The following is a 24,773-nucleotide window of genomic DNA, read 5'->3' on the forward strand; positions in this document are numbered from 1 at the left end:
GAACTCTGACCAAGGATCCCTCACTTCCACAGAGGCCTTTGTTGACCAGCCCTCAGCAAGGTGTGTTAGGGGAACAAAGACTTTGGCTTGAGTACCTCTTTCTGCAAACTATTAAACTATTTTGAAAAAATAATGGCAGCAATTTGGAAAATGTAGAGTGCGGTGTGTATATACAATATATTTTTTCTATCTATCATCTTATCTATCTATCATCTATCTATCTATCTATCTATCTATCTATCTATCTATCTCATCTATCATCTATCTATAGCTACCTATCTACCTATCTTACATTGTTCTCTAAAGTTGTCTCAAATAATCTGTCAGTGGCCCAATGCTTCTGTATGGTTTTTATCTTCCTGACAGCATGTCCAAGGAAAGACCTGGTGACCCAACAGCCAGACGAAGGACCTCAAATAACTTGCCTATTGGTGGGCATGGCTCAGAGATGCCAGCTATAGAGTGGAAAGAGTCTTGCACCGAATCAGGAAACCTGGGTTTGCACCCCAGCTGACTGACCTTGGGCAAGTCACTCCCTCTCTCCAGATGCCAGTTTCCCCCACAATAAAATGGGGGTGGAGGGTTCCGCCCCAATTTCCCTCCTTCTCTAACTTCCTGAGCTCATCAGCTGAGACTTCAGGTTTGCCACACATGAGGTCCTGCATCAAGGAGACGCGGAGGGCAGACAGGAGCGAGCCAGGGGCCTCTCTGCCTGGGCAAATCCAAAGCACGCTTTTCTTAAAGATGAGAAGTCTTACTTCAACGGCATTAGTCAAGTTTTTAAAGTTCTCCTGATGGTCTCTTAGAAGCCCTGGTGCTTCTGGAAATCACTCGGCTTGTGATAGGAATTCTCTGTAGGGCTGCCTGAGAATAGAAGGGGGCAGTAGGCAAGGATGGGAAACACCCTGCTGTCCTCGTCCACTTAGGCAGAAACAGGATTTCTCCCACCTGAGGGCTTTCCTTGGCTTCTGAGGGCTCACAAAGCTGCTTGCAAGAAAGAATATTTAGTCCAAGCTGGGAGGAGTGGTGATTTTGATAAGAAAATCAAGATCTCCAGCCATGCTCCTAGCTGGCCCCTAAACCTGACTCTGGCTTTGAGCTCCGATATCGTTGGAAGCCTCAGCCAGCTCATCCCATCCCGCTACAGGCCACCAGAAGTCCCTGAACGGTCCCCAGCCCTGGCCTCTCTGACCAGCTGAACCCTGGGGCTGAGGTTAAAATCTGGGTTTAGTTCCTTTCTGTCCCAAAGCCTGAGGAGCCCTGCTTTGTAGTTTGGGTCCACGTTTTTCAAAGAGCCGTTTTCTTGAAATAGCATTTCTTCTTTTTTTTTTTTTTTTATTGTATCTCGATGCTAGAAAAAAAATGGCACAGAACAGATATCCAGATACAAATGGACATTTCCACAAACATCTTGCAAAACAACATCAAAGTGAAGAATATGACTGTCTATGTTTCAGGAAATGGTGTCTTTCTCAGAGTGCTTATTTAGTTTCCCAAAACCAGCCACAAACCTAGGCGAATCCCTTCCACCCAGGCATGGGTCTGCCAGGCTCCAGAGCCGCCTTCTCGACAAATCAAAGCAGGTCATTGTGGTTAATAACACTGGGACACATATTTCAAAGCATGTGTAACAAAGTGGGTTTTTTTTTTCTTTTTGCGTTTGAACAACAACAGAAATAAAACCCCAAAGCAAATAAAATTTGAAATGTAATGTAAAACCACGGTCCTCTGGGACCTTGCTAGAGTGACCATGTCTTTTCAGGGAGTGGTGCAAATGCCCTTTGCAAGTAGTTTGAGGATGAAGGTGATCAGGGATGCAGAGGATCAGAAATCACAGCATTGGAGGTGGTGCCCGAGCTGGCTGCCTTTTGACTGACCCCTTGAGGTACTTTTAGATTGAGACTGTCTAAAAGCACACTCTCGGCATTTTAAAAGGGCCGAGATAATCGTCTTAACTTCGAGTCTAAAAAAAATAACAAATAAAATTTTATTTCTAGCATGCGGCTCACGGTGCCTCCAAACCGGGCAGAATGGAGGGCTTCCCTCTAAGTGAAAGCCACCATATACTTGGATACACGCCAAGCTCTGGGTCCGGCAGGAAGGGAGAGAATACTGCTAGCGTCCGATCATCGGCTCGCTTGGTGGGAATAATCTAGACTGGATGCTTGGAGTTGGAAAAATGTGTGAAATGGGAGCGCTGGAAAAAAGGGAGAGAAAGCAGGCATTTTCTGTCCCCACTGGATCTACTGAGCTGACACACTGGCGAACGTGGATTGTAAGAGGACTTTGCGAATGTGCTAATTATGCGGCAACATTTTCGCCATGCCATCTGCATAATCCCATCTCACAGAGATGCTCCAAACGACCTGAGGACATTTGGGTTCTGAAACATGGTCACTCTAGTCTCGTCAGCAAATAAAACATGGATGCAACGTTGCAACGAAAAAAAGATGTCACCACGATAGCCGTTGAGCTTGAATGACAGAAATGAAGGACGGAGGTCTACACATCTACTTAGCTCTTGACTTCAGGTTTTAAAAATTCAGAGTTAACAAAGGAAAATCCTTCGAATTCTGATTGGTCAATATTCCTGATGACTTCCTGGTCGGGAGGTGTTAGGACGGGTGGATGGCGGGTGAAAAACCGGTCGAAGTTTTCAGCATTTCGCCCACACTATGAGAGGGGAAGAAAAGAACTTGTGGTAGGTGGAAAAACAAAAACGAAAACAAAACCCCGAACAAAACAGAACCAAACAAAACTGGGCTGTGGTTTTCTCGGATCCCTTCCCTTTCGCCGCCTCAGAGAGGTGGTTTCAATGACCAGAAATGAGAGCAACAGAAAATGCAAAATTCTCATGACCTTTGGTACATGACCTTGGGCTCCCGACTTTCAGTTTCTAGGGCTCGTGAGCCACTCCTGGGTGTCCCCTGGGCAGTCAGGAGCTGCATGGCAAAGGCATGAGATGGTGGGGCTGGTGACATGTGGCATGTTCCCCCTTCCCCCCCCCCACAAGGCATCAGCCAGGCCCACCTGTTGAAAGAGATGGGATTAAGGTACCTGTGATGTTTCATGTGGCACCAGATGCTAAGTCATGAGCCAGTTATACGTCACCTGGGAGATCCCAGTATTTAGCAGTGGATCCCTCAAAGGGCTGTCCTCTGGCTGCCAGTCAGGAACAACGTATGATTCCAGCTCCAGAGATACAGGAATTTACAAACTCTAGTCCATGAAGACAGATCCCAAGACCTGGGCTTGGTTTCTGCAATTGCCAGCCAACCACGAGGCCTTGGTGAACTGGGTGGGTCACTGACGCTTAAGTGCAAGATGCCAGCAGGCAAGCTCAGCCATTCTCTCTCCAAATGGGAATGGAAGGTGTGGAATGAAACACACAGCAGTGCTTGGTGGGGCAGTTGGGATCAAGAGAGAAAAGCATGATCATTTCTCACCCATCCTGGGGTCCTCGGGCTGAATCAGAGTTGTAACATGTGTGTATGTATGTGTGCGACTGATTCCCACCCAAACATTGGCACGAAGTTCTGGTATTTTGAACACAGTGTCTACAGGAGGCGACCACAACCTGACAACACAGTAGAAGCACTAGCAGTCATGATGGCTAATATTCATTACACATTTGCTAAATGCCAGGCACCCTAGAATGCTCTACTTGCATTACCTTATTAAATCTTCCCAATGACCCTACGAAGTGGGCATCATCCCTACTGGACAGATGAGGAAACTGGGGCCAGGGAGATTACGTAACTTGTTCAAGGTCACACAGTCAATGGATAGCAGAGCTGCAATGTGAGACAGGCCCCTCTGACGTCGGAGCCTAAGCTCCTGGCTCCATTTTACACGAATGGTTTGTCGGTTGATGAGTACGTGACTAAGTGGGGCAGGGGGGTGGGGGAGGGAGGAGGAGTCAGGGATGGGGATGATGAGGTCTCTGGTTTGAATGACAGTGAGAATGTGGTTATAGCAATCCCAGAGGCAGAGAAAATGGGAAAATTTGGAAGGACAGCTACTTCCGTTTGGACATGATGACTTTTTTTTTAATATTTATTTTTGAGAGAGAGAGAGAGCGAGCGGGGGAGGGGCAGAGAGAGAGGGAGACACAGAATGGGAAGCAGGCTCCAGGCTCAGAGCTGTCAGCACACAGCCCGACGCAGGGCCCGAACCCATGAACTGTGAGATCATGACCGGAGCCGAAGTCATATGCTTAACTTACTGAGCCACCTAGATGTCCCTGAACACGATGACTTTGAGGGACCAGGGAGGTTCCAAGAGATGACCCAAGGGGGTTAGAAGTACAGATTCTGGAGCTAAGGAGAGCAGTCTTAGAAAAAAAAAAACAACTTAAAGTACAGAACATGGAAAGTGGGAAAAAGATAATAATAATAGTAATAAAACCCACTGAGCAGTTTCCAGGCAACCCGCACTGCTAAGGGTTTCACATACATCACCTCTTTGCTTCACATAACCACCCTGGGAGGTGGGGATCTGATTCCATGTGCCAGGAAGAAAATTGCCCCTAAAACTGAGAGCGGGAAGAGGAGAACCAGAAGGGAGCACTGTCAGGCAAGCGGGGGACTGAGGGAATCCAGGGAGAAGGGCGTTGTCGTAGCTATCTCCAAGAGGTCAAGCAGGAAAAGTTGCAGAGAACAGGCCACCCCACTTGGCAATTAGGAAGAGACAGATGAGAAAATGGAGAGCTGACACTGAGCCTGAGTCGCTGGCAGAGGGAAGGAAAGTTGAGAAAGTCAAGGAGTGCATATTTCCCCTTTGCTCCTTCAAGCCCTACAGTCAAGGGAAGCAGAGATATGGGGGGGGGGGGGTGTGCATGGGACTCAGCTCTCAGATGGCCTCAGCTTCCTGCTTTGTTCCCGTCTGGGCAGAAGGCACCCACGAGGCCATAGCCTGCAGACTCTTACAGGGTGTGCGGAGGAGATCAGGACATCATGCGTGTGACTGCTCCTGGGCACTGAGGAGTGTCAATGCACCCTAGCTATAAGCATTATAACAAACTGATTTGTTATTCCAAGCTAAATTCTTTGAGCCCTGTTGATATCTTTGCCTCGGGTCTCAGAAAACAAGAAGTGACCCCCCCCCCCCCCCCCCAATGCCCAGCCATGCAATCAGGACTTAGGATATGCTGTGCTGGCCAGTTGGGGGGGGGGGGGGGGGGAGACTTTTGCCCAAAGAAGGATGGACCCTCAGCGCAGTGTGGTCAGGATTATTGCTCACGTTCTTGCATTGCTTATGCATTTGTTTTCACTCAAGAGATATTTACTGAGTTCCTACTGTATGCCAGACCCTGTGCTAATAGTAAATTATACAGAATCTATGCCTCATGGGAACCTACGTCCTACTGGGGAAGGAAGGCAATAAACACATAAATAGAAGGGGAACTGTAAATGTAAATAGAGGTATCTTAATGTCAGTCAGAGGTAAGTGGTATTAAGAAAAATAAAGTCAGGTCAGTGATAAAGAGCAAAGAGAACACCATTTTCGAAAAAGTGGTCAGCTCTGAGGAGATGAGCTTTGAAGCAAGCCCTCAGTGAAGTAAGGACATTTGAACGTCTGGAGGAAAAGCATTCTAGGTGGAGGAAAGTGCATGTGCAAAGGCCTGGAGACAGGTGCTCGCTCGGCAGAGTCACCCAACAGCAGTGAGGCCAGTGTGGCCAGAGCAGTGACCCGGAGGCAGAGGATTTCCATCTCAGCTCGGTAAGAAGCCACTGCAGGATGCTGATCAGCCCACAGGCTCTGCTCATATTTCTGTGGGATCATTGGTGCCGCGTACAAAGTTGATGGACGGGCAAGGAGCAGGGATGCCAACCAGATGAGACAGGATAGTGCCTCAGAAGGAGGTACCTCTGGGATAGATGGAAAGGTGCATCTGGAGTGGGGGAAGGGGTGCAAGATTTGCTGATGGGTCAGACCAGCATTTCAGGACAAGAGGACTTGTCGGACCCTACAGCTTTGCACTTGGGCTCCACGGTGAATGGGGAAGGGGTAGAGAGCCTTCGGGGGCCAAGGGGGCACTTGGTTTCCTGTTTGATAAGTCTGAGAGTCCAGTGGGGATGTCGAGGGTTGTAGGAGTCCCCTCATCTGTGGTGTGGGGACAGAAAAGGGGCAGCAGCTAGACTGACAGCAGAGGCACTAGGGAGGGTTAGAAACTGGGTGTCATCATCCGGAGCAGAGAGACGGTGCATGGAGCCGGGGGGCAGAGCGTGGCAGGGACCGGTGGTTGGGAGTAAGGCAGACCTGCGAGGCTTCCTCTTTGGCCTGGGTGCTGGGACCCAAACCAGCCAGCATAGGAAGCACGTGAGCTGAGACACAGAATCTTCGGGGGCCGTTTTTCTTTAAAAGCCATCAGTTTCCCATGCACACCAGAAGGGCTGCTGCTTTGCCGGGGCCTCCCCAGAGGCTGTGATAGGACACAGAGAAACAGCTTCCGGAGGCTCCGAGCCTCCCCCTTCCCTGCACTCCCCGCCACTCCCCCCTCCCCATCCCTGCCTCAGAGAACAATGAAATATGAAATCTTTAAGTGAGATAGCAGAGGGGACATGGAAAAACAGGGGTTAGCCAAGGGGGCACAATACAGCGGGAGCGTGATTTTCCTGCTAATAAGCAGCTTACGGAGCTGGCAGATCACAGCCTCCCTAAGTGTTTCCGTGTTTTTCAAATGGAGCTGTCACTGCCCATTAGCTTCAGGAGCGCTCCCTAAATGGAGACGTCAGCCCTGGGGAGGCACAGCCTGGAGGGCTCTGAGCCTGCTGTGTCCTTGGAGAACGTGCTGCTCTGCGGCTGTGATCCAGTGACACGCGCAGCGTGGACCACACCTGTTTCTCTGGCTGCCCTGGCTGGGTACTTCAGCCTCACTTAGCTACTGAAAGAAAACCCACCTCCCTTGTGGCCAGGGCACCACTGGAGCTCCCGGAACCGTGCCGGGGACCCAAGCCAACATGGTTATTTAAATCACAAGGCGCCTCTTTCCAGGGTGGGGGAGGAGAGCAATAAGGATTTTGACTTGTTGTTCAATTGTGCCTCTGAATCTGAGAACCTAGACAGTTTGAAAAGCTTCTCTGTGAGCTGCTACATGTGAGCTCTTTGCCCCCCACCCCTTCTCTTCTTTCTAATTTCTGTTTCATTGTGTTAATAACAGCTCCGGGTCTGGCTGTCGAAAGTGGAGTTGGCTTAGTCATAGCAGCAAGAGGGATCTTTCAGATGCCAACCTGGATATGTCATTTCTCTGCAGTGGCTCCCCCTTGCCCAGGGCCTACACTCCTCAGCATGGCTCACAAGGCCCTGGTCACCAGGTCACTAGCCTCTCAGTGCCCATTCCCCCACCCCAACACGCCCTCCAGCTGTACTCGGTCCCCGGGGTTCCCAGAACACTCATGCACTCTGTCACTGCCCAGCCTTTGCAATGAGCTGTCTCCTCTACCTGGGGGGGGGGGGGCGCACAACACCTGCCTCCAACCCCCCCCCCCCAAACCAGGGCATTTCCTACACATCTTTTTCCTCTCCAGACAGATGTCACTTCCTCAAGGAGACTTTCCCTGGACCCCTCCTCTATATGCCTGGGTTTATCCCACCAAGATATAAGATGTTCATCAGACAACTGGTGGGGGGGGTGGGGGGGTGGGGGGGAAGAAAGTTGACATCAAACTATCCACCAATAGGGAAAAGAAGTTAAATAAGTAATGATACATCTATTTGATGTATTATAATGCAACACACTTTAAAAATTAAAAGGAGATGTAGAAGAATATTAAATGGCATAGTTACATATAATTACTAGCTGCATACAATATGTTCCCATTCTATAAATTATACACACAAATGTGTGTGCTTACAGATATTGTATACTGTCTATGTGCATATAATGACCAGCAAGTTACAGACTGCTTACTTTTCTCCTTTATCTCTTCTGCTTGTGTGTTTGAAAATTTAAATGACAGATATTTTTTTTTTAATAAGAAAAAAACCCACAAAACCTCATTTAAATGAGGGAGCTATTGCCATTTTGAGGCCTTGGTGCTTCTTCTGCTGGAGGTGTGTTAAAGCATTGGAGATATGATGGCACACAAGAGGATCCCTGTCCTTGTCATCACGGAGCTTGTGGTCTAGCAGGAGACAGACACACACACAGGCCACCACATGGCACCATGTGACAACTGGGGCCATTTAGCACAGAAGTGAGGCACCTAAGAAGGGCCAGGAAGACTTTCTGGAGGAGGTGACATCTAAGCTGAGTGCGACCAGAAAGAAAGACACCAGGGGAACCCGGCCTCTATCAAGACAGCAGGAACCCAAACTAGAAGGTCACACTGAAAATATACATAAGCCATACAGCCTGGGCAAAAAGACAAAAGAGTATTCTTTTTTTTTTTAATGTGCAAATTCAATGAAATTCTGGGTCCTTTTCATGCCTTACAGACAGTTCTCCGCAGCAGGACAACACAGGAGGGCCCCACCCAGTGAGAAGCAGTCAGTTAAGCACAGAGCTGTAAACACGTTGGATCATTTTTAAGTCGTTTGTGTACCAAGGTTTCTCTCCCCAGCAGAGTCAGACAAAATACAGCGTAGAAAGAAAAGAAAGATTAAAGCTCCTTTGTCTGCAAATAGTGAAGATTCCTTACAATCGGGGTGTTTGATCTCTTGTGTCTATTTAGTTAGAAGGAAGTCAGCAAGAGAAGGGGCTTTTGCACTGGGTAGCAAGTTTGGTGTTTTGTTTTATCTAAAAATAAGATGCAATGCTTTCTTTTCCTCCAGATTTTGGTCTAAATGCCATCGCCTCAGAGGAGCTGTTCGGGATCACCTCCGGACAAAATAGGACCTCCAATTCTCCCTTCCTGTTAATTCTCCCTCAGGGCATCACTTTCGCACAGGAAATAACAATACCCAAATAGCCCAATCTCTAGTACATGTTTATTTCTTTGCTTCTCTGCTGATGAATTATATTCCCATCTAGACGGTAAGCCCCACAAGAGCTCAAGTCACACCATGGCCTTCCCAGGACTCAGGACAGGTTTTGGCACACAGCAGGCACTCAATGTTGTCAGACGGATGAGTAGCAGTGCCTATTAAGTACATATAAGCCCGATATTGTTTAAGTACTTCATAAGCAGTATCTCATTTAATCCAATGGTTCCACGATGTCTCTGCTGTACAGCAAGGCTTAAGTACCTATGATTTGATCCCAGATCTGGCAACAATCCAGACTCTTCCATCAGCCTTGTACATTTCTTGCCGAAACAAACAAGTCATTCAAAAGCACAAGAAAAAGAAGAACAACAAAACCCTTTGTTATTTCACCCTCTCCATACCTTCATGACCTTAACATTTTAGTCTGCTGTCCTGGCCGGACAAACAGATGGATGGAGACTTTGTATAAAGATACAAAATATAGAATCAGTCCTTTATTATTCACCCTGCTTGTAAGAAACGAGATGAAACACTCTAAACATTTTCCCGTGTGAACAGAGTGTCATATTTTTCTTATCTATTCTTCACCCATGTCGCTGGCTTCAAATAAAGTTACCCCATTTATTTGCCTATGTTTTTATAACTTCGATTCTCACGGGTCTGTGAGACAGGCAGGAAAAGGGTTATCTCCACCGAACAGATAATTTGGAAAGTTAACGACTTGGTCAGGGCCATACAGCGTCAAGGAGGGGAAGCAAGATCCAGGGTCGGGTCTGTTCGATTCCAAAGACCACAGGCTTCCTACTTTGTTTTACTGTCTTACGAACGGTGGGAACTTAAATGCCGACTCGGGTACCGATTCCTTAAGCAGGTGAGCTGACTTCCCTAAGCCAACTTTTTGTTATGTCGAATTAACCTACCTTATCGTGTGGGGTGAGGAGGACTTGATAAAATGCACAGAAGACATGTGACATGGTAGCTGGTAGCTTCCATGGAGTGCAGTGAGCTCGTCTACTGGCAGTGGCCGTGCTCTGGCTACAGAGGGGTCCTGCAGGCCCTGCCATGACTCAGCCCCTCCTGGGATATTGCTGTTGCAAGTACAGACGTTTAAGACACAAACGGGTATCTTTTCCACCCGAGGCTAGTGGGATATGGGAGGGTGCAAGGTGACGTCAGGCCCTAAATGGGGCTCCCAGTTAGAAGTGAGGGGCAGATGTGGGCCCGGGGGCAAAAGGGACACATTTCCACTCCCTCCCCCCTCACCAACCCAAGCCTTGCTGCCTTGAAAAGACATTTTTAAAATTTTTAAATGTTTATTTATTTTTCAGAGAGACAGAGAAAGAGTGAGAGTGGGGGAGGGGCAAAGAGAGGGAGACACAGAATCGGAAGCATGACCTGAACCAAGCTGGACGCTCAACTGAACGAGCCACCCAGGCGCCTGGGCTTGGAAAGACATTTTAATGCAGATTTACATACCAAGAAGTTGTTGTTCTTCAGTGGTTGTTTTTAAGAAACTGCACGTGTAAATAAACAAGAAATGAAAGTTTTTCTTTCCCTTTCTGGGTCATGCATGTCTTGACATCATGGCCTCAGAGCCTTCATGGAGTCAGTATTTCTGGACAATCAGTGAGCTCAGGGCCATATAAATGAGAAAGAAGAGGGGCTTAAAAAGAGTGGAGGAGGGGACTCTGAATTTACCCTACAGAGGCACTCATGCGTATGCGAAACTAGGAAGCTATTGAAAATGAAGTAGATCTCGAGATGCTGACAAAACACAATCTGCGAGACAGAAGGTAACAAAGTGAGGCACGGGAATCAAAGATGCGTGCTGGCATCCTCCTGTGTGATGTGGGGCAGTCCTGCGCTTGTACTCAGCCTCTCTAGAAGGCTGGCCCAGAACTGGGCCACTGTGAGTGGCTCCGGGGAGCAGAACCAAGGCACCTAGCTGAGGGTCAAGGGCGGGCGGAGGAGACAGTCTCACTGTATAGTTTTGATGCTGCTTTGCATAGTTCACATATTTTAGGATTTTTTTTTTTAAAGGAGAGAAGATCAGAATATCGAATAATATAATGAGGTCAAGAATGAGAAGACGAGTCTCTGAGAGAAGACTGTTCTGAGGTCACTGACAACTCCCCGGGAGAAATGTCAAAACAGAGAGGTGGAGGCAGAAGCCAGATGCACCAAACTAGAAAAAGAATGGATTGTCATGAAATACGATCTTGGAGGTAACAAGAAATAGCAGTTCTTTCAAAGGTTTGTGTAAATGAGCAGACAGGGGCAGCGGTCCTACTAGTGGGAAGGAGCGATCCCAGGTTTGAGGGAAGGGGTTTTTCTTTAATGTTTATTTATTCATTTTGAGAGGGTGGGGGAGGGGCAGAGAGAGAGAAAAAGGGAGACAGAGAGAGGGTCTCAAGCAGACTCCGTATTTTCAGCACAGAGCTTGACATGGGCTCGAACTCACGAAACAGGCCTTTAAATTAAACTGGCACTCATTTGGACTTACTAGCTGTGTGGCCATGGGCAAGTTACTTAACCTCTCTGAGCCTACCTCCTTACCTACACACGGAAGGTAATAACAGTAGTATTTCACAGGGTGGTCGTGAGTAGACCGAAGGCTCTGCTTTTTGTAAAACTGAATAATTTCACAGAACATGCCTGGCCCATTTTATCGTTACGGTTGTAAACAGTATTAATAAAGTCCTGCATCCATTAACTGCAGGGCCCATCTTGGCCTGGTTCTGTTCTATTTCCTGTGTAAGTCACCGAAGCAAATCTTCTGGCCTCTGCTTGTTCCTCTCTAGAATGATGGTATCTATACCCACGTCGAAGGGCTCCTCCAGTTCTGGACTTCTGTTACTTTCCAGAAGTTATTGCCAGACACATCCTAAGAGCTTTGTGCTCTCCCCCAGCATGTGACCTTCCCATCTACCAGTTCAGTTCACACGGCTGGCATCTCCACCGGGGGACAGCTCAGAGTCATGCACTTGGCAAGTGATCTAGGAACTTCAGTTGGCCCAGGAGTCTGCCAACTCCAACTGCCCAAAGGGAGCCTGGTTTGATCCACAGCTCTCCACGGGTGGGTGGAGGGAGGGAGAGAAAGATAAACAGACAGACTCCGGGCCTCTGTGTCCTAAACAACTCTTGGCTATTTGTGCGTCAGTGTCTGAATGTAGCCTAATATCTTGACGAGGATCTGTGTAAACTCCACAATCTGGATAACCGAAAGAACAAACAGAGCCGAGTGGGGAGATGTCTACTCCTTAATGAGCCCGTCTTGAGTGCCTCAGCTCGGATGCTGCCGTGCCCTGCCCTCGGAGGGCATTCAACGTCTGCGGTCTTTGTCAGCCTCGAAATCAAAGCCTGAAGGAGCCGGTGAAATTTGCATCTTTGAAAACCCTGCCAGTGAAGTGTAAAAGGTGTGAATATGTTACTTGTTTGTTGCGACATTTTAAAATAAATTTTAAATCATTTGAATTGTGAAGAATATCTAGTCTCCGTCTATTATGTAACAGACACTGTTGGATGGTGGTATTGGCTCCTTCCCACCGGTGCAATTTCAAACCTTAAAAGGGGCTCCAAGTGCTCCTGATAATCTTTCCAAGGATACTGGCAGTGTGGAGCCCGTGGTTCAAGGCCTCGCTCTGCCACCTGCTAGCTGCGGGACCTTGAGCAAACATCCTAACCTCTCCAGGCTGCGTGCCCTCATCTGTCATACGGTGACAATGACACCCATAGAGACCCCCATAATGACACCCATAATTCTCTCTCATAGAGAATTAACTGAGGTAGTGCCTGGAAGGCACTTAGAACGCTGCTTGGCACAGACAGTAACTCAATATTTTGTCCGGTATATTTGAATAGTACGGGTTTCAGAAGAATGACTTTAAATCCCAGCTTTCTGAAAGGTATTGTTCTCCTGAGCATTTGGTGCTGCCTCGGGGAGGGAGGTTCTATTCTTAAATAAATCGTATTAAGTAGAAAGTTCGCCCCCTTTCTTAAGCCTTGCTTTTGGAGTTGTAATAGCAAACATACAAAGGTTACACTTTGTGGTTTCAATTCAGAAATGTCAGCACATCAAACACACATTCAGACATGCACTCAGAGACACTTACTCATACGCTGTAAAGGGCAATTAGGTTCGGAGGAGAATGTCACATGAACAGAACTGCAGCTCATTAAAGCAGTACTTGAAGCTTTTGACCTCGGCTACACAAACAATGTTTTCAGATGACAGGATTGCCGAGAAACCAAGTCCTGGGAGCATGATTTACTTTCCGAAGCAGTTCGGCATCTAGACTCCTGGAGGATGCAGGCCATGATATGTGATCAGATAATGATGCAGTGTTTGGGAAACGCTATCACATGAAAGGCTGTCGTGATGTAGAAAGGGGACCAGGGGCTCTGCGTTTTCAGCCTCCAAGATCCCAAAGCTTTGCTGATGTGCAGATGCCTGAAAACCATACGGGGCTTTATGTCAAGTGACGAGGAGGACAGGTAACAAAAGCGGAAATGATTGGAATCAGACTATCACATGAGGAGGGGTTGGAGTCGGTGAGGCCTGACACCCGGGCTGGAATGAATGGAAGGAGTGAGCAATGCTGATCATGTCTGGGTGGTCCCGGACGGTTGCCCAGGATGAATGGCTCTTACTGTCCGCTTCTCAGCGAGCTGTACTCCTCAAGCCCCGCTCAGAACGAATGGGCCATCAGATGGAGCACACTTTAGAACCGAAAGAGAGCCATGTTCACTAGCGGGCAAGTCGCTGTACAAACACCCTAGTAGTTAGGCCTCCGTGGGCCGTAACGAAGCAGGGTGTCCTTGTGACCTGGTTACTCTTCTCCCACCTCCTCAATTTGCTGCATCTCTGCTGACAGCTGGGGAATGGAGCCCAAGGCGTGTGCCTCCACCCAGTTTTCACAGCAAGCTTTGCACTGGGCATTAGGGACACCGCCAGACTTCACTAAGGCAATTCCTACTAGCGTATGAATGCCACCAAAATCTCGATCGGGCATGTTGATTTAAACACACTACATCAGCATATCTTCTACTGTGACTCGAAGCACCACATACGACAAATTCAGCCAGCAGACATGCTCACCCATGGCCTCAATGCACCCTCTTAGTGCAGCACAGCCAAATTCTGAGCTGCTCACCCAGACCAAGGGGACTGCCCGGCTACCACCCTGAGCACGTGGGACCTCTCACACCGCCACAGAATTTATACTGACAAGAGGAGGAACAGCCATGCCCCACTCCGTGCCCCACATGCCAGCACTCTGAATTCCAGACGCTTTCACGACAACCTATTTCATTCCTTCATCCTGCTTTTCGCCAGGACCAACAACTGGCTACCACATTACACTCGAGGAGCGATTATGCAGGCAGTCTGAAGGGATTCTCCTTCATCCATTCCTTCTTGGCCCCTGGGGTAATCACTGGGCGTCCACAAGGTGCCAGGAACCAGGGAGGGCTAGGTGTGCCGATATGAACACATCCTGGAGGCCCTCAGGCAGCTCCGTCCCGTCCAAATGCCCACTGGCTCCCACCTGGATGACCGCAAGAGCCTCGAACCAGTCTCCTGATTTCACCCCTGCACCTACAACAGTCAGAGTGATCCTCTGAAAACCCAAAGTCGGATCATGCCATTTCTCTGCCCAGGGCCCTCCAAATGCTGCCCATCTCAGCCGGAGTAGAAGCCACAGATCCTACAGTGGCCTGCACCATCTGCCCCTCCCGTGGCCTCACCAGTATCATCTTCTTTTCCCCCTTCCTTCGCCCACTCAGCTCAGCACTTGTGCTCTTCCTTGAACATGCCAGGCAAGCTCTTGCCTCAGGGCCTTTGCACCTGTTACCACCGCCCGAACCACTCTCCCCCCAAGATACACACATGGCTCACACATTCCTCCCATCTTTGCTGAAATGCCAGCAAGGCTTTCCAGCCACCTCTCTCTGATCCACCTCTCACCATCCTCACCCCTGCTCTGATTTCCTCTACAATGCTTATCTCCTTCTAACATATTTGCTGATGTTTTTTAGTTTATTTATTTTGAGAGAGAGAGAGAGACTGAGTGAGCAGGGGAGGGGCACAGAAAGAGGGAGACAGAGAATCCCAAGTGGGCTCTATGCTGTCAGCGTGGAGCTTGACACAGGGCTTGAACCCACAAACTGTGAGATCATGACCTGGGCCAAAACCAAGAATCGGGCGCTTAACCGACTGAACTACCCAGACGCCCCTATTTGCCGATTTCTATGTCTATTGTTTGCCCACTCCTTCTAAAATAGAAGTTCCACGAGAGCCAGAGATTGTGTTATTTTCACTTCCGTGTCTCCAACACCTAGAATGGTACCTAACGTCAATAAACACCTGTGGAGAGGATGACCCAGGGCGCTGGGCGACATCCCAGGAGGACAGAACCAGAACACCCTGCTTCTCAACCCACTGCTCCACCACACGCTCAGCCACACACACCGCCTTCTAGCACACAAACTAGCACCACCCACCAACACACACTGACCCACCACAGCCTGCCGTGTGGCCTGAACCACATTCACCAGCACGCTCTGTACTAGAGCTTACACACCCCTGCAGCACAGCCTTCACCATCCTACACGGCACACTAACTACAACAGGATCTGCCTTTCGTTTTCAGCAGATGAAAGGTCCGGCAGCAGCCCAGCACATGTGAAAATACGCAGCATCTCGGGCCCTACCCCGAACCCGCTGAATCAGAATCCATATTGTAACCAGGTACCCAGGTGACTCGTGTGTGCACAGCAGCATTTAAGAAGATCTGCTAGGTGACCCCAGGGCACCCATAACACTGAGCTGGGCGACAGCAGAGTGCAGGAGCCACGGCCCTCGATCCAAAGCGCAAGGATTCACGCGCTGCATCACCGACCCTTCCCCATGCTCTCCCTGCGCACACAACCACACGATGCCATGACCGATATAACTCAGCACCCAAATCAAGCTCTTTAGGAACTTACACAATGACCTATTCCTTCGAGATGCCCTTCTGCACATGAGAAAAGCACCCCAGGTTCTAGTGTATATCCCTAGAGAACCCCTTATGTTCCTCTGCTCAGAGCATTGCAGCCTCTTACCTTACAGCCGTTCGTGGATTCCTTCATTTATTCAGTAAAAATTATGAAGTGCCGGCTAGGTGCTAAACCTTAGGCTAAGCACCGGGAATCAACACTGACAAAGACAGTCAGAACCCTTCAGTCCTAGTCAAGAAGACTGGCATCGCGTGGAACACGCAATTACAATAAAGTGTGATGAGTTTGTTGATAGGACACTAGCAGAGAATCAATAAGAGCCTCCCTGAGGGGATGATGTTCTCCTGATCTGATGAGGGGGAAGGAGCAAGACACCAACAAGGGACAGAGGACGGAGGTGGGCGAAGCGTGGGGAAGGGTGCGGGCATTCCAGGTGGATGGCTACGCACGGACAGAGCCGGGAAGGGAAGAGAACACAGTCGCATGTTTGAGGAACCAAAAGAAGCTCAGAAACGCTTGTTTTTGGAGGCAGGAGCTGAAGCTGTGGAGGGGGCAGACGCCGGACCATGGAAGATCCCTAGATGCCACATATGCTAAGGAACAGCAGGCACGATTCTGGGGGCAGCAGAGAGCCATCAGGGAAGCTTTAAGCAAGAGCGACACAATCAGATGCACATTTGAAAAAAACCACTCAGGTACGTGAAAGAATGTGCCAAAGCTAGTGTATCTCAGTAGTTATGAACAATGCTCCGCATACGGCTCCCTGCCATAACAAAAGATGGCAAAACCCACGTTAATGAACCTCCAGTAATAGCACCCTTCACTGATGTTTGAATATGATCCTCTGTTATTACCCCATGGTTTTTTTTTTTTCCTCCCGTTGCTCTCTGCTTAATAGTATGCATGAATCTGGAACACTGACAGATACACGCATGCCTTTTAATAACCCGCAAGGCACATGGCACTCTGCACACACTTACCACGGTCCTCGGGGAGGGTGTGCGGAAGGGAAATGTGAAATCCTTGAGTGGGATGAGGACTCTAAGGCCAGCATCCACAGCCCAAAGGCACAGGTGCAGGTTGAATCGGAAGACGGGGTGATGCATGTGTTATTATTTCTAATTCAGTCTCAGGCAGCAAGGGCAGTTCCTGCTTCCCCTGAGAGCTGGCGGCTGAACATCTTGAAATATCCAGTCCAGGGCAATCACTGCACTTTGAAAGCCACTGTTCAACCCACCAGAGGGAATTCAAGACATTGGCTGGTTGGAAACCATTATCGAATGCAGAACAGTCTGAGGATCCTATTGATCTGTTATTAATTATTGTAATCTTTTTATATTATCAGTGGTTAGAACAGCTCCTTTTTCCTAAGTATCTTCTATGAGCCAGGCGCTGGCTAGATATTTTTATATTCATTATTGCTCAGCAGGAAGTTTCAAAATATTTACCCAGTCAGCATGGACTCAGTTGTAAAGAACCAGTACTAACAGGAACCAGTTAAATGCCAACCTGACTTTGAGTAATCACTACCCCCCAAAATTTTAAACTGAGTCCTTGGGCCTCGTATGACTTACGGATGTGTTTACTTCGGCCTGAACTGGGTTTAATTTTTAACAATGTGTGGCTGATATATCAAAAACTAGTGAGCTCTCACCTAAAAATCTTGGTGAGGACAGAGCACGGCAGAGCCTGTATCCCTGCAGGGCAAACCTGGCTCGTAGAAGATGCTCAGAAAAAGGTAGCTGTTATTATGGATAATTAAAAAAGAAGATCACAGTCATTAGTAACAGTCACCAGAACCCTGCAACTGGGCAGCTGGAGGTGAGCACCTGTGGGGCCTTGTAGATAGCTTGCCCGCCCTGCCCTGCGGTCTGCCTCTGTCCCCAACCACTCCCTCTCTCATATTTACATTACCTGCCTGGCCTTGTAGGCAGCTGAGCCTGTGACCTGTTCCCAGAAGGCACCACCCCTCACCCAGACTAGGCGAGAACCAATGTCTTCCCCTTAAAGAAATTTTCCTCCTTGCCACGTCCGCCTCTCCCCATGAGCTCTTAACACTAAATTCCACAGCACAGAATCTCAGCCTGGGGCACATCAGATTCACCTGGAGGCCCCACCCCCAGAGTTTCTGAGTCACGGTTTCTGGGGAGGGGCCCGAGCATTTCATTCCTCAAATTCCCAGATGATTCTGCTGGTCTGGGGACCACCCTTTGAAAACCACTGCTCTACAACTAAAGAATGAACCATACCCAGAATGTCACCGGGTTCAACGCTGGGAGAGATGCAGACATTTGCATCTTTCTACCGGCCAAGTGGAGGGGAGGGTCCACATTTTGAGACGTCATGAATAGCCCATGAAACCCCTGTAAGTTTTGTGTCCCATCTCTGAGTTCCCAGTTCCCTGAACAGAGAACCTGTTCTTCTCTCCCAGGCTGCCATTTTGATCTTTTTCCAAATGGTTCATTAGAAGTGAAAGTGCTGCCTAGGACATGCAGTGCCCCTCTGTCACACCCAGTGCACACACGGACGTCATCTTTGGGAAACAGCATCAGTTGGACTCAACACTGTTCTATCCCTCAAAGACCCTGCACCCAAGACATCAATGTGTGACGCCGCTAACAAAAATCATTATCCACTCTCCAAGAGGGCCGACTGCATGCCTGGCATGCACTGAGCACTTTACGCGTCATAACGATCCTGTGATGCAGAGACTATTAACATCGCTGAATCACAGGTGATGAAACAGGGGAGTAGACAGGGGAACAGAGTTCACCAGCTCTAGAATAATCAACAGATTTTTGTCGGACCCCATTGTATTCACTTGAGGGTCAGACACGATTAGAAACGTGCTCAATCCTGTGCCTGTATTTGAAGACGGATGCTGATGACCTGGCAGACAATCAGCACCTGCAGGTGATGTCATTTGGGACATGCTTGCAGGTGGAAGGTGTGCATGTGTGTGGGGGGGGGGGGAGGAGGGGGGTGGGGGGGTGGGTATTTGGCCTGAAATCACAGGGCTCAGGAATTTAAGACCAGCATCTGCAAATGTCTGAAGGGTGCTCTGCAGAGAAAGAGGCTCTTGATGACAGAACAGGCCAGAGGGATGGCAGTCCGGGGAAGCTGATTAGACACCAACATGTAGGTTTGCCACAATTAGAAGGGCCGGAAGGTGGAACTGGCTGTCTCTAAATAATCTAGCTTCCTAACCTCAGGAAGTGTCCAGAGAGACACAGGATGCATCAAGGATGCTGTAAAGCAGGGATGCTAATGGTGTGGGATGGTCGGGAAGGTGCAGCACCAGGGAGATGGGGAGAGTCAACTGGGAGGCTTTCTTTTTTTGTTTCTTTAATTTTTTTTTAGTATGTTTTTACATATTTTTTGAGAGAAAGAGAGAGTGCAAGTGGGGGAGGGGGAGAGAGAGGGAGACACAGAATCTGAAGCAGGCTCCAGGCTCCGAGCTGTCAGCACAGAGCCCGACGCAGGGCTCGAACTCCCAAACCGCAAGATCATGACCTGAGCCCAAGTTAGACGCTTAACCAATTGAGCCACCCAGGTGCCCCACCTGCGAGGCTTTCCTAAACCTACACGCCCTTTGCCCCTGGGCATTCTGCTATGCCTCGATGGAGTCAGGCTGTCTGAGATTTGAATTCCTATGTCCTTGCACGCTGGCCGAGTGACCCTGGACAGAGCACTTAAGCTCTCCATTTTCTCTTCCAGGACACAGAGTAACAGCACCTCCGTAACAGGCTGTGGTGAGGATTTCATCAGATGCCACACGTGAAGCGCTTACTAGGGTGCCTGGCGCGTAATAAGTGGCCACGAAATGAATAATAATGCTATCAACATAACTACCGTTATCGTCATGGATCTTACAATTTCCGGTTCCAATGACAGTGTTTTTGTGCATGTTTCAGCCTCGGTAGGCAGTTTCAGAGCTCATAATAAAGTCATCAGGTCTCTGCTCATCTTAGTCTAACAAAGAAATATCCTGTCTGGGGAGCTGTAGTTCGGATTGGATTCATTCAGGGCGAACTCCTCCTCCCTGGGTGTGACAGTGCACCCAGCCGAGTCTCTGGGGATGGAAAATCCTCCCGTGTGTGCACAACTGTGGAAATGGGAGGCTTGTCTTTTTTTTTTTTTTTTTTTTTTTAATTTTTTTTTTTCAACGTTTATTTATTTTTGGGACAGAGAGAGACAGAGCATGAACGGGGGAGGGGCAGAGAGAGAGGGAAACACAGAATCGGAAACAGGCTCCAGGCTCCGAGCCATCAGCCCAGAGCCCGACGCGGGGCTCGAGCTCACGGACCGCGAGATCGTGACCTGGCTGAAGTCGGACGCCCAACCGACTGCGCCACCCAGGCGCCCCGAGGCTTGTCTTTTTATACTATAGACATTGCCTCCCAGCTGTACCTACACTCAGAGCCTCCAAGAGGTCTACGAGCGGGCCAGCTTTTGCTTTTATTCTGTTTCACTCGGGTGGGAGCTGGCTGGTGGAGCTGTCTTTATTTACTGGCTCAGATGCACTGTATGTTTCAGAATTAAATTTAAATACTGTAACGTGGCCTTTTCAATGTCAATTTGAAGAGAAAAGAACACAGTCGAACCAAGGAAAGAACGAGGGCAAAATGAGACTCTTTGTCACAGTCCAAAACCGGACCTGAACTCCCGCTCACTGACGAGACATCTCCAAAAAGTTGCCAGCGAAGACAGTCATAATAACTGAACCAATAAAGCAAAAGTTCGTATCTAGCATCTCTCCTGCATTTGTAGAGGCTGGGCTGTGTGAACGGAGATCTCCGTTTTTGTACCCAGTGACTGTGTGCATCAACGGGAGCACTTACAGACATATTTGAGGGAGCCGTCGATGTCTAGCCCTCGGAACACCGAGGGCGCACACACTCGTGAGAGGAGAGGGTTATGTTACGCGTGTGAAGCCAAGAGTCAGAGAGTCCAGTTTACTTACGGCTTTTGGCTTATACGGGGGCTGGATCTCTTTGCGTTCAAGTTTCTCCCAATCAATATACCGGAAAAATGCATGCTCTTTGATGTCACGTTCACCTTCAGGTCCACAACCCAGACGTTTGCCCGGGTGTTTGGTCATCAGCTTCAAGAGAAGAGAAAGGTTGAGTTTAATGAACTTCGGAGGACACGTGAGCCACTCAGAAATGAGGACTCCAATGAATTAGGGAAGAAACGACAATAAGAGACTCAATTTTTATCTTCTGCTTTTCATTCCAGCAACACTTTCCCAGAGAGGTCTTTATAATCGGAAGACCTGACAACAGTGCCTGCCGCTGCTTGTCCCAAAGCAAGACTGCTTATGGTTAATCAGACCTAAGCCTCAATGTGGCCCTGAACTTCAAGTTAGAAATGTCACACGATGCATTCTGATTTAAGAATGAGTTTTACGCAATTACTGGTGCATTTAATGAGGACAGTTTCAATATCTTCAAATGCCCCGCCTCCCACCTCAAGAAAGCTGGAGTGTGACCAAGGCAAAGGCCACGTTCATTCTGATAATATTTGCATTTCTCAGTAAAGTGCTTGTGAAAATGACAAAACAGAAGAAAAAATATTAGTCAAATGGACCCAAGTTTCAAGTAATTACTTTCCAAAAGCTCATTAAATAGTCAAAAGCTAACCCAGCTCATTTTGCTTGGATCGCACATTACACTAAACTCCGCTGAGGTTTCTTTGGTGTTCCATTTAAATTACTTAATTATCAAAACCCTCCATCTTTGGGTCTCTGAGCCAGTGCTAAATAACAAGATGAATAGATGCTCCAAGATGAAACCAGACAGGCTTCCTCTTGTAAATGAATCCAAAGCAGCATGAAAATATGTCTGATCTCAAGATTTGAGCAAATGCACAGAGAGCAAAGACAGAGCTGGTGATTTCAAAACAAAACAAAACAAAACAAAACAAAACAAAAAAACAACCAACAAGAAGACCCTCAAAGAGGAAAAACAAGCAATGGAACATATAAGACCAAAAAGCTTCCCAGAGTTGACCTGACACCATGATGTCAGAGTCCTTGGGTTTTGCCCAGGATTTATGGATTATGGCAAAGAGATGAACCCAGCAATGTATACCTACCCTGCTGGACACTCAGCTTAGCCTGCTTCCTGCTTCCAAATAACTTGTCATCAGAAACTATCCCCCTATACTCACACATACTCACACACATACTCACACACACACACACACACACACACACACACACTCACATGAGCACATATACTCCATATGTGCTATTCTCATATTCTCAGGGGGGAAATAAGTGGGCATTTCTATTCTTTTTTTTTTTTTCAATGTTTTTTATTTATTTTTGGGACAGAGAGAGACAGAGCATGAACGGGGGAGGGGCAGAGAGAGAGGGAGACACAGAATCGGAAACAGGCTGCAGGCTCCGAGCCATCAGCCCAGAGCCTGACGCGGGGCTCGAACTCACGGACCGCGAGATCGTGACCTGGCTGAAGTCGGACGCTTAACCGACTGCACCACCCAGGCGCCCCTCTATTCTAAGCTTCTACCTGATTTGCATGCACCTGATTCCCACAATAACCCAGTGAGGTGGGTTTATTATTTTTCCCATTTCAATGGGAACAGACACTCAAAGAGGTTAAACAACTAGCAAGGACTTGGAGAAGTGAGAAGTGACAGAGCTGAGCTTGGATCTCACCTCTGCCTTCTCCAGAACTTGGACTTTTATGTTATTTTTAAAAGTTTATTTATTTATTTATTTTGAGGTGGAGGGGGTAGAGAAGGAGCAGAGACAGGGAGGGAGGGGGAGAGAGAATCGAAGCAGGCTCCGTGCTGTCAGTGCGCAGCCCGACCCAGGGCTCGATCCCACAAACTGTGAGATCATGCCCTGAGCTGAAATCAAGAGTCAGATGCTCAACCGACTGAGCCACCAGGCCCCTCCAGAACTTGGGCTTTTAATAACAAAGCTCTTGGTGTGTGGGCTCCCAGGGATATTTGTGGTGTGGCTTGGTCAGGAAGGGTTTATGGAGGGCAAGCACGTTGGGCCAAGCCCTGACAGCTATGTAGGGTTAGGATAGGAGGAAAGGAAGGGCTACGAGGTCTTGATTAGCACTACCAGTGATATTATCAACGATGGCCTCTGTGTACTGAGTGCTTCCTGTGCACCCAGGCTCTGTGCTAAAGGCTTCCTAGCCATTACTCTTTCATCTTTATTTTCACTTTACAACTAGTATCCTCATTGTCCAGTAAGAAACTGGTCCAGAGAAGTAGTCATTTGCCCAGAGGCACACAGCTAAGTAGCAGAGCTGTGCTTTGAACAGATCCGCCCTACCCGGAGCTCTAGGTGCTCTGTGTTACGCGTTCTGCTTGCTTTTGTGCGAACGTGTGGCCAGTGGGGGCTTCTGTCTGCTTTAAGTTTTTCGAAGTGGGAGTGGCATTCTGAGCACGTGATACTAATTTTTTTTTTCCTGGCAGAAAATAGGTTCTTTAATGGGATGGATATATAAAGAAAGGACTTTTCAATGGGAACGGAATGGTTTTCAAAAGCCGAGCTCAATTTCCGCATAAGGACAAGGATGGCCAACCAAAGAAAAGCCACTGCAGAATCATCCAGCACTAATGCGAGTCTCTGCCCAGTTACTGCACTCTGAGCTGATGTGCCTGCAGCCATGCAGACAGCTGGATTTAATCACTGTTCCGATCTCTGATCACCTCCCAGACGCATCCCCTGGGGCCTGCGGTTCGGAGGAAGTGTCTGCTGTTCGCTTGAGTGTTTTCTCTTCTTTGCAGCCTCAACCTTGAAGAAAGAGCCCACACCGGACGCAGCCCACTCAACTCAGAAAGGTCCTCCAACCCGATAGTAAGAAAGTCACCCCAGTTAATCCTGAAGGTTATGGGTCCTAAATTAATAGAAATCTGCTCCACCAGGGAAACCGCTAATTGGAGCTGAAGCTGAATGCAGCTGACCTGGAAAATCCTCTCTCCTCCATGACCCACTTAGAACCCCCAGCTGTCCCAGCAGGGCAGAGTCGTGAAGGGGAATGTCTTGAGCGTGTATGAAGCACCTACTATGCGCCGATACCACAGAAGGGGCTTTCTCTTATGTTACCTGATTTAATGCTCTCAGACAACTCAATGATCAATGAGGGTTGTTAGTCCATTTTTAGAGGTAAAGAAACAGAAGCCCAGAGCTGCAGAGTAGGACCATACACCTAGGAAGTGGATGGGGTGAGATGTGCAAAGGGTCTTGGGCTCCCAAATCCCCCATTAAAACAATTCCTATGGCAGCATATGCATACTTAGATGCCAAGAGGGGCCTGGCGTGTAATGTAGTAGTGCCAGCATCAGCAACAGTAATAATAATAATGGCCCATGGGTTCTGGATCAGAATGCCAGGCTCTGTTGTAAGTGAGCCGCTGGTATGAACTCATTTAATCATCACAGAATCCTGTATGGAGAACTATCATTATCCTCAATCCACAGACAAGGTTGAGGAATTTACCTACAGTCATAGTGCCGCTCATGCTGGGACCAGGATTTGAACCCAGATGAAAGTGGGCCGGATGGGGATTTCTGCAAATTGGAGAAGGCACGCCCTTCAGGGGACATGGGCTTCCCATCCAGCTGGCTATCACATGCTTTATAGGAATGACAGACCAGCATGGCGGGATCAGATTTCTCAAGAGAAACTGGAAAGTTAATGTTCATGGGAAATCCCTTGCCCTTTAAATGGTGGCAATTGCCAAACAAACTAAAAGCTCAGTATATGACCTCCGCCCGCTCTTCCTCCCTCACAACAAAATGTCTACAGGGGTCTGCACTGGCCTTATGCTGTGTTCTCCTCCTCCTCTTCTTCTCCTTCT

General features: G+C 48.4%; 1 protein-coding gene across 3 annotated transcripts in view; it reads right to left on the reverse strand.

Annotated features, from left to right (window-relative positions):
• Window positions 1–24,773, reverse strand: part of PRKCB (protein kinase C beta) — a 336,567-nt gene that overhangs the window by 4,039 nt on the left and 307,755 nt on the right. For 2 of the 3 annotated variants that reach the window (XM_086692703.1, XM_086692705.1), the window contains 2 exons: window positions 20,891–21,031; window positions 1,299–2,673 (listed from right to left, as the gene is read on the reverse strand). In XM_086692703.1, the coding sequence (XP_086548829.1) occupies window positions 2,515–2,673; window positions 20,891–21,031 (300 nt within the window). In that variant the 3' untranslated portion in view covers window positions 1,299–2,514. Of the gene's footprint in view, window positions 1–1,298; window positions 2,674–20,890; window positions 21,032–24,773 lie in introns of those variants that run through there. The other variant, XM_086692704.1, reaches the window with a different exon arrangement.

The sequence above is a fragment of the Puma concolor genome, chromosome E3, assembly GCF_028749965.1.
Source record: "Puma concolor isolate L17-30 chromosome E3, mPumCon1.1.hap2, whole genome shotgun sequence".
Taxonomy (NCBI): domain Eukaryota; kingdom Metazoa; phylum Chordata; class Mammalia; order Carnivora; family Felidae; genus Puma; species Puma concolor.